Source organism: Hippocampus guttulatus, chromosome 3 (genome assembly GCF_054856545.1).
Source record: "Hippocampus guttulatus isolate MCC_2025c chromosome 3, RoL_Hgut_1.0, whole genome shotgun sequence".
Taxonomy (NCBI): domain Eukaryota; kingdom Metazoa; phylum Chordata; class Actinopteri; order Syngnathiformes; family Syngnathidae; genus Hippocampus; species Hippocampus guttulatus.
In genome coordinates, this window is record NC_141263.1 from 6,717,659 (window position 1) to 6,727,656 (window position 9,998).

Sequence of the window (9,998 nt, forward strand, 5' to 3'; positions counted from 1 at the left end):
TTAGTCATTGAATTTATTCTTAATAGAGGTGTTAAGCTTTTCACATCCCCCCTCGGGTCAAACACAATCTGTTCCAGCGGACTGACTGTTGATTTATTTTTCTCCAATTCTCATCTTTACTGTTATAGCTCTTTTACTGATCCTCTCCTTACCATTGTGAAATATCCCGAAGCAAAGCAAAATGTTAAAAATAAATACACTTAGAAAATACATGGCTTTGTTGGGCATTCTGTCAGTACTGACAAATGATGGCAAACTTCCAAAAACTAACCGGCTCAGCGTCAGTGGAAGCCGTCACTGGAATCTAACCGGGTCAGTAGTGACGGACCTTCTCAGGCCATCATCTCTGCCCGTTTCTCTGCTAACGAATGGAAAATTGTGACACGTATCTCACTTGTATTTGTTTGCGGAATGAAGATACAATGGGGTTGCTTCGTGCGAACTGCATTACCTATGTCTAAATGGAGGCGCGTCGCCAGACAGTTCCTATATCTGCCAATAAAGTCAGAGCAGAAGCAGAGGAGAAAAAAAGAAGAAAATAAGCTCGCTCTCGGTCTGACCATACCATCATAGAGTAGATCATGAAGTGATGTAGCAGAGACAGAAGCAGGAGAGACATGACCGTAGTTAAAGTAACGATGATGGAGTGCCGATCTATTGCATCTATGTAAGAATGCACCTTCTACATCGCGCAAGCATAACGGACTCGCTGGAGGTGAATCAGTGCACACAAAATCTATTTAAGAAGCTGCAAGAAGATCTCCACTTTGGGATAATGTAAAGTTGGCCGCTGCTAAGCCGTGGGCACTTGGACCCAATTGGGCGTCGGTTTGTGACAATCTCCCAAAACACACACACACACACCGACGCTATAATAATGTATTCAATGAGCTGATTTCTCGGAACGCCCAGCGCGGTGCAGTGCAGTCTGCCTAATTCCCAAACAGGGTAGACTAGACTTGCCCTGGCACTAAAATAAATATGCATCATTTTTTTGGACCAAGTGCATCGGCCGCTGTCTACAAAAACAAGGCCCTTAATCTCTCATGTTCTGATGTTGTTTGAATTTCAGACCTTTTACTTTGATTTAAAGAAAATGAATGGCATTGTGTGACCTCAGACAGAAAGAGTTCCAAGGGTCAAATGAGTTTTCTTTTGAGTATAAATTGGTACTCATGGTGTGAATATCTGTGTCATGTCCAGATCCTTCACTGGTTTATGAGATAAATCTGCTGGCATACAACCAACACGGAGATGGCAATGCCACCATGCGCTTTGTTTCACTACGAGAGGCTTTGGAGAAATCTGGTAATCGCAAAGCACCAACACAACCGCACGATCTTTTTACTGTTACTGTACTTAAAGGCTTTAATGTCGGCGCACGTTTGAACGTGATCTGTCGTGTCTTGCCAGTTTTAGATGCCTCCTGTGACTGTGTGCAAGACGAACAGAGCAAGACATCCACCACCGGCATTATAATTGGTATTCACATTGGAGTCACCTGCATCATCTTCTGCGCTCTCTTCCTCATCTTCAGCTACCGTGGCAGGTGTGTTCATGATAACACCCCGCCGATAAACCATGTTGGGGATTAATGTGGGTCTATCTGATGTGTTTTGAAATTGTGGTTGTGGTAATCCACAGGTTGATGATCTGTAAGGCAGCTCAGGGCACCCCCCAGGCGGCAAACAGCACCGCACTGGAATACTCTTCTTCCCAGGAGGGCTCTGGCCTGAACGCAGCCACCAGAAGAGAAATGGAGGTCAATTGCAGTGCGGGAGGGAACAAAATGGTTGACAGAAAGGAGCTGGTGAGACTCTTCCCTCAAGCCAACACGCAAGACCCACGCGTGGTGAGTCCTCACCAAGCTGAGGCCACGGTGTCGACATGATTTGCATTTGTAAACCCATATGCCCTCGAACAGCTGTGCCCAAACCTTTTTTGAGCAAGATCTACTTTACGATCAACCAACATACCGCGATTGACCCGTTACTGCACACTCATGCCATAATGAGCAACAGTCACAAGAGCCCCTAAGATGAACGAAACAGAAAAATAACGCAGACATAAAAGAGTTTGTGGGTTTGTGAAAAGGAAATCACTGCCTACCTTCATCGAGACCTGATGCGGAGGCATGGGATGCACTTTTGCAGCGTCTTAACTAATGTAGCTCACATGTACCGTTTTAAAATGCTTCTCTAATTCCTCCAGATTCCCATTCTGTGCCGGTGTCCTCGGTGAATTGGAGATGAAACAAACTCTGAATGAGAATGTGAATAAAAATAAAAGATAGAGCACAACAGTTCTGATCCCAAGCTGCTATCCCGGACAGTTGACCGCTAACAACTTCCGGTGATACAGGTCACGGGCCACCGTAGGTTTTATTTTATTTATTTATTTATTTTTAAATACTTTTTGTGAAAGTGAGACTGATAGGAGGCTCAAGGTGCAGTGTAAACTAGCACAAAAATATGTCATATTCATAACACACAGACACATAACAGCACATGGACACACAAATGTTTTTTTGGGGGGGGGGGGGGGTTAACCCTCTACACCCCTCACGATCAACTTGGGACCAGTCTGCGAGCTACCAGTCGATCGCAATCGACATCTTGGGCCTACCCTAGAACATAGTCACCCCAACATTATGTGCCTACATTATACTGCATACCACCTCCAGGACTTTACTCAACTGCATGTGGGCTACACCTGAGCACCTCAACTGTGAGTGTAATTTGGCCATCCGGGTTTTCACTCAGCCCTGCCCCCCCCCCCAATACGTTACCTTCTCTGAAAAATGGATACGTATATGAAAATACATAGTGTATGATGGCGAGGGAGGTTTAAAAGCAAATTCTTGTGACCTTTTATTATTTCTTGATGTCATTTGTGATTTGAGGAGTTTCAGTACAACACAGCCGTTCCGTAAAAGTTTTAAGTAATTTCCCACATGTGTTATCAGATTTAGAGGTAGAAAAAAAAGATGGAAATTGAAGTCGATCTTGACAGAGTTGCAACAAGTAAATGGCAGCGATTTGGTGGGATGGCCCTATTAGTTTACACAGCGAGGCTCGTGCCGCTTCCTGTACTGGACTCTTCTCTCCAGCAACTTCGCTCATTGCTGGCTTGCCTTTTCATCCCTCTACCAGCCACTCATTCTACGGGTGCACTCCCTCGCCCCGCTCAGGTGCAAAACCCGCGTCCCCTATCCCTCCTGTTTCTCTTTCACAAAACTCAGCACAGGGGGAGCTAAATAAAACCCTCACCAGAATTTGAATCAAACCACATTCAAAGCGACTTTTTTAAACAATGCAATTTCTTTCTCTCTGTGTGTGGCTTTTCAGGCTGACACAACCCTCTTGGCCTTCTTGCCAAATGACACGCAGCTGTCCACAATACCACTGGACGACTTTACTGTTGAGCGGGAAATGGAGACACCTTTCCACGAGTCCCCTACGACACAAACGGGTCAACACAACCAAGGCTAATCAATGTATGAAATGTCCGCTCAGAATCTCTCTCACTCAGGTTTTCTTTTGAAAGTAGTTTGCATTTTGTGCAAATATTTTTATTGGTAAGTTAAGAAGTTCTACAGAGTCTAGAACTGGTTTGGGGGGGGGAGTTGTTTTTCGCCAGGCTTACCCGTGAAGTGTTCTTGACTCTCACTGTCTGGTCATTTGTTTATTTTCTGGTGTTTGGCAGCACACAGAAGAGAGGCCCCAGATGTCCTTGTTATACAAAGATGATTTCATTTTTTAGGTTTATAAAATGATATTTACAGACATACCCTGTATGGTGTGACTTAATCATCTCTATGTCAAAGTGGTTTTATGTTACTGGTTCTATCACTACTTTTCTGTGGATGTCAAAGACGCCAGCTGCCTGCTCAAATAGACCGACGATTCCATCTTGTTGCTCACAGAAGGCCGAAACCTTCTTCCAGGGACTCAGTCAGTTTTTCCTCAGGACTTTGTTTTGCCCCCCCCCCCCCAAATTCGGAATTCTGGGCCCTCATACACGCTCAAGGCATGTGTGAACCTTTGATTCAACAAAAACCTACCTCAGCCGGAATGAATGTGTTGCGGGAAGCCTTGGGCGGACTTTATCTTCCCCTGTGTTCTCACTAAGTGTACGTGCAGAGAAACTGATGGGTCAGAATTCCAAGATCAGGTGCCGCGCTACCTCAGATGTCAAGAATCATATCTCCTCTTGTGCTTGTTGAAGCAGGATGAAAAACGAGTATCCAACATGAAGCACTTCCAAAATGATGACGTTCATGTTCTACCTCAAAATTAACATTGTTAATGTTGTCACTGTTGTCGCTGATCTTTGTCTGTTTATTGCATCATGAATATTCCTTATCTCCTCCGTTTGAAGAATTTGGTGTCAAGTCGATACAAACTCATTCAGTACCACATGCAATATCATGTAATGTGCTCTGGATTACATTGTTTAACTATGCTGTTCCATTTGAAAGGCTTATTTTACGCTCTCTTTTACTTCACCTTTTTTGGGGTTAACAGTTCATTTAGTATAACAAAACACTCCTAAAAATAAGCTGCAAAGAACATAACATTTTCCAGACAATTTACAGGTTCTGCCAAATGTGATATTTAATGCTCAATTGTACAAGCGCACCATGACACAAATGAGTGGTAGGATGTAATGTGTATGTGCATGTCTCAATGTATGTGCAAGTCCTATTTGGTGTTTTGTTTTTTTTCAGTTTCCAACACAAGCACAAAACTGACATATTTTATACTTAAGCTAGCATAGCCCTATATTTTGGTCAATCATTTACTCATTCACTTGCTGAGAGTTAGATGAGAAGGTTGATGCCACTTATTTAGATTGTGTAGAAGCATCGGTGCAAGTACATACTGGGACTTGCATTGCTCTTACCAAAGTGAACAAAATGTATCCCACTTCTTTTGGCTTGTCCAGATAAATCCCTGGAAGGGAAAGGCATGCTCACGCAAAATAAATCAGGTTTATTTTACATACTAGCTTGCCTGTCAGGCGCTGCACATGACCTTCATCCATCCATCCCAATTTCCGAACCGCTCCTCTTCACCAGGGTTGCGGGTGAGCTGGAGCTTATCCCGGCTGACCTTGGGCGAGAGGCGGAGTACACCCAGGACCGGTAGCGAGTCGATTGTGGCACCCTTCCTCCCTCACATCCACCAACCTACTTCTCTAATTTTCACAATTAAAAAATAAAAAAAATGTTTGTCCAAAATGCTGAACTATTCAGGATTATTCAAGCTTCAGTCTCTGTAAAATGCTTCAACGAGGGTACTAGCAAAAATGAAGGCGCTGATGAGACATGAAGGTTGTTCATCACTGCCCTTCTGTCCTCGATAAACATGTGTGTCAGAGCTTCAGGAACACAATCCTGCAGGATTACAATGACCACAGACAGTTCTTGACAGTGTGTCGTCACAGGGTCTCGTTCTGAAATGCATTTATGCTACCTACCTCAGTAGTTTCTGTCCTTTTGTTCAGGTCTTAAGGAATCAATCCAGAGTTGAAACATAACTACATTAATATACAGTCCAAACAAATGTAAATAGTGTACATTCCATAGTCAGCATTCACTGGACGGTAAATCTAGTCGGGATGACACGCAAACGGTATTCAAACACACACCAAGCAATTAATCCCTATGTAGTGCTCGCATAATCACAGTTGATGTTCTTCCTTAGTTCTTAGTCGATGTGAATGTTTGACTTTATCAGATGACTTTTTCCCATATCTCAAATTGGTAAAATTGTTTTTGTCATCGGTGTTTGATTTCACTGTAGCGTTGAATAAAGTCTAACGGTCAAATGTAAAGTGGGTGACACTTACAACTCACAGTACACGCAAAATGTCTCGTGTATTCCTGTGTCAGTCAGTCATCGTAATTTCGGGTTCATCTCCCGCATGAAATTGCTCATGCGGCTCCTATGGATGTGTCAAGCTTGAGTGTCGCGCTGTTTAACCTGATTCACTGGAGGGGTACCGCAGTGATCATCATGTTTACGTGATTACACTCTGATCGGGTCAGGCTGTGAGGTGGCCGTGTACTACAAACTGTAAGATGTAATGAGGCACTCTCGAGCTGGTGGCTCCCTGTCGGGTGCTGTGACGCCCACCGCCAAGGCATCAGAGGCAGTGAGGAAAGAGGTTGTTTGATGTCTTTGGCACATTGGGAAGTGCTTCATTTTAATTAACTTCCTCTGTTGGCCGGTCTACTATTACCCGTGTTCAGGAAATTGGACTTTTGGGAGGCCCTACATGCATCAGTACATGCAGTAGATGTAAAAGTAGCTGCTTTACTGTACTTTGTTATGCCAAATCCTGACAAAAACGCTATTAGCAATGCAGTAGTGGTAACAGTTTATGTCCACTTTTCGGAGGTCAAGTGCTGCTATTGCTCTGATTTGGAAAACAAAAACATGTTTAGCATTAGATCCATGCTATAAAAATTACGGTTTGATTAGCAACACGGTATTTGTTAAAATAAATAAATAAATAAATATTCAGTTGCAGGATTGGTTTGATATTTACTATAGTGTAAAACATCTCGAGACCCATGTTAGACTCACATACTGTAACTTTATATTAAACTGACAGAATACAGGAACAGGCATAGTCAATTTCTGTCCGTACATTACATGTTATCGTACCAGGGCAAAATTTCCCAAGTCCAGTAAATGAATGTGTTGAGGACACAATGGCATGACAAACCATCAGAAAGGTTCAATAAGAGTCAATTCAATTCAATTCAATTCAATTTTATTCAGAGAGCACTTTCAAACAGCCATCGCTGCATACAAAGTGCTGTACATGGAGCAATTTAACATATACAATAAACAGTAAAACAAATCGGTAACAAAGACGGTAGAAAGCACCGAACAGTAAAACCAAGAACAAATCTCTTTCATGAATCGAAATGCTTTAAGTACCAAGCGGTAACTGTCAATTGAATGGCATGTTTTGTTTTGTTTTTCGAGGCCTGCAAAAACTCACAGTATGGTTTGCATCCACAGCCTGATGCAATTAACCTTTACTCAAAATAACTTTTACGCAAGATGTGATCGACCACGGTGCAGCACGAAATTAGCATCCCATATGATTGTGAATTGACTACTTGTCCGATGCGTTTATCTCTCCTCTTGGAGACCCTTAGTCTGTACGTTTCAATGCTGAGCTTTTCCAAGTAATTTATTCTCTTGTCAAATGGTGATACAGTATTATGCTATTGTACTCGTGTACTTGATATTTGAGATCAGTCTTACGTTTTGGTATACAATCTGTCAGGTGAGAAGCATATTGATGGTACAAAAGGTAGTATGCAGACAGAGCTACGTTAGATCTGCATGTAATCTGAAATGCTAATGTGTTATTTTAGCTGGAAAACAAGTGTTAGTTGATTATTATTGGACTTGATATGTAGCCAGATAATAGCAAGCAAATGTGATGAGCTCAATACGGTGCTATTGTTGGGCCTGTCGCACATGGTTGCTCAAGCTCCTTCGATGGTGTGTGTTCAGGAAAATAGGATGAAGGATCTTTCGGTTCGTACATCTAAATCTGTCTTGCTTTCACCAAAGCCCGATGATCTCCTCATCCACATCCCGCTCCCACCAGTCATCCTCACTTGAATGACTCGTGGCGGGGTCCCGTTACCTCGAAAGTGGCAAGCTGTCTTCATTCCCTGTCATAAATCTTTTTTTTTAAATGCTTGCTTGAGAAGAATGTATCTTCTCTATCGATGTTGTCAATACGATTTAAAGCTGTTTCGACATTAAATCAAAGTGTAGTGCAGCAGGTGTGATTGACTCCAACACCTGCCCAGTGAGTTCAGCGTCAAATCTACACTGCTACGTGATTTGCTCACGCCATGTCAGGTTGAATTCTTTTATATTTGATTTACAGTCTTGGCAAGGTTTGCAGAGATTCAGTCATAATCGGCCAACATGGTAATGTCATTAAAATATTGGTCCAGTTGAAAAGATATGGAGTCTATGCATTATATTCAGTTTTGGGGGGGGGGGGGGGGGGGGTTCAGTTGCTTGTACACATCTAATGTGATCAACAAGAAACACACACAAAAAAACAAAAAACATGTCTAGTTTTAATCTTTATCGCAAAAGGTGCTTCATTTCCAAAGTGATCAACATTTGATCACACATTTGTGTCCGAGTGTGTGTGCGTGTGTGTTAGTTGCCGTTCATGTATTTGAGCACTGATGTCACTGCTTTTACTGTTCTTCCCACAGTTCAGTCCAGGTCAGGTCAGGTTAAATATGAGGTTAATTATTGTCAGGGATCATCACTGAAATCTCGCTGCACATTTCTTCACTGGAATGCCAGTTTATACATTTGTATAAATATCTACATATATTGTATGTGTGTAAAAAAAACAAGACCAGTTTAGTGGTTTGTATTGTTTTACAATTTCATTGTGCAACATTGATTGAAGGAAATAAACAATAAATGAGCTCTAGTATTACCAATTGGTCCTGTCTTTTTGGAGTGCGTGTGGATGTTTTACAGCAAAGATGTGTTTGCCTCCTCTGGTCCAAATGAGTAAGCTCAAGAAGAATCATTGTATAGAACAACAGGATCCCTGCGGGTACTGTGCTGGCTGGCTGTGATTGGCTAAGTAAGATAAGAAGATGAGAAAACCTTTATTTGTCTCACAATGGAGAAATTGCCAATTCACAGCAGCAAAATTATGAAAGGGAGAAAGTAGAAGAAAAGAAAGGATATAAATAAATGTAAAATATAAATAAAAGCATATGAAAAATGGGTGAGTCCAGGTTTTCAGGTCTCACAATAGCCTGACAGCAGTCGGCAGGAACGAGCGGTGGTACCTCTCCTTCTTGCAGCGTATATGGTGTGTTCGTGGAGGCAGAACCAGATGACATCACTTCACTGAGCTATGAGAACACGAATCTACAATTTTTGTTTGAGGCTAATATTTTATGGATGCGTATTTATTTGTGTATGAACACATATGGTTGTGGTTTTCTCTTAAATCTTGATAAAATTTTCTATGTTCAAGACTGTCTCATGTGTTTGTTCGCGGGGCTGAATGGAATACGAACAGGGGTGCTTCCATTGACTATATGGATGGACTTATGCACTTCCTGTACAGTAGAAGAAGAAGAAGCAGACAAGCAGACAACGAACATTCATAGCCAGGTGTATGAGAGTGTGAGCTTCACGTATACTCCCGCAACACTACAGAAGTGGGATCGAAAATGGATGGATGGCAATACAGTCGAACCTCTTTTCAACGTACGCCGTTTAATAAATTTCTACCCCGATAACGTTCACATTTCAAAGTCCCGATTTCATGGAATTTATTTTCCATTTGCCGAGTTTGCTTAATGCTGTAAGCTTTGTTATAAGGACCAGATTCTTCTAGTGAAAAGGCCTCCGTTACAACGAACCCTGGGAACCTAATTGCTGCTGCGACCTTGCTTATGAACAAAAAGTACAGCGCGGGATTCCCCTCCGTTGCTTCGCAATGCAACTGATCGACTCGTACATTATTGTACTTCTGCAGCGCACACGGTCTCAGAACATGTCTGCTAAACGGGAGCAAATCTTGCTGTCTGTCAAGGCTGAAATTGTCCCTCACTTTTGAAAGGAAGACTCCCAGACGGAGCTCAGCCGAGACTACAAATTGGCAAAGGTGATCGTTTCGACAATCATCTGAAATGGCAGTAAAATCATGGCAGAGTTCAAGGCCAACAGCACATCCTGAGCACGTTTCATGTCTTATAAAATCATTTTTTCTTCATATACACGTATTTGTAATTGACCTGTTTATAGTGTATTACATATTCATGTTTTTACAGTTATAAATGTTCACGTTGTGTTATATAATCGTAGTTGGCAGCCATTTTATTGGAGACGGTTACAATCTTTATAACATACAGATTCGCTACGTCCCTCGAGGTACGTTGTAACGAGGTTCGCCTGTATTTATCATGACAT

At 42.2% G+C, this 9,998-nt stretch overlaps 1 protein-coding gene across 1 annotated transcript in view; it reads left to right on the forward strand.

Annotated features, from left to right (window-relative positions):
* igdcc3 (immunoglobulin superfamily, DCC subclass, member 3) overlaps positions 1-8,009 on the forward strand; it is a 75,559-nt gene extending 67,550 nt beyond the window's left edge. The window contains exons 11-14 of the mRNA XM_086108176.1: positions 1,204-1,308; positions 1,414-1,549; positions 1,645-1,852; positions 3,348-8,009. Coding sequence (XP_085964302.1) covers positions 1,204-1,308; positions 1,414-1,549; positions 1,645-1,852; positions 3,348-3,491 — 593 coding nt within the window. The 3' untranslated portion in view covers positions 3,492-8,009. The remainder of the gene's footprint in view (positions 1-1,203; positions 1,309-1,413; positions 1,550-1,644; positions 1,853-3,347) is intronic.
* Positions 8,010-9,998: the final 1,989 nt, after the last annotated feature.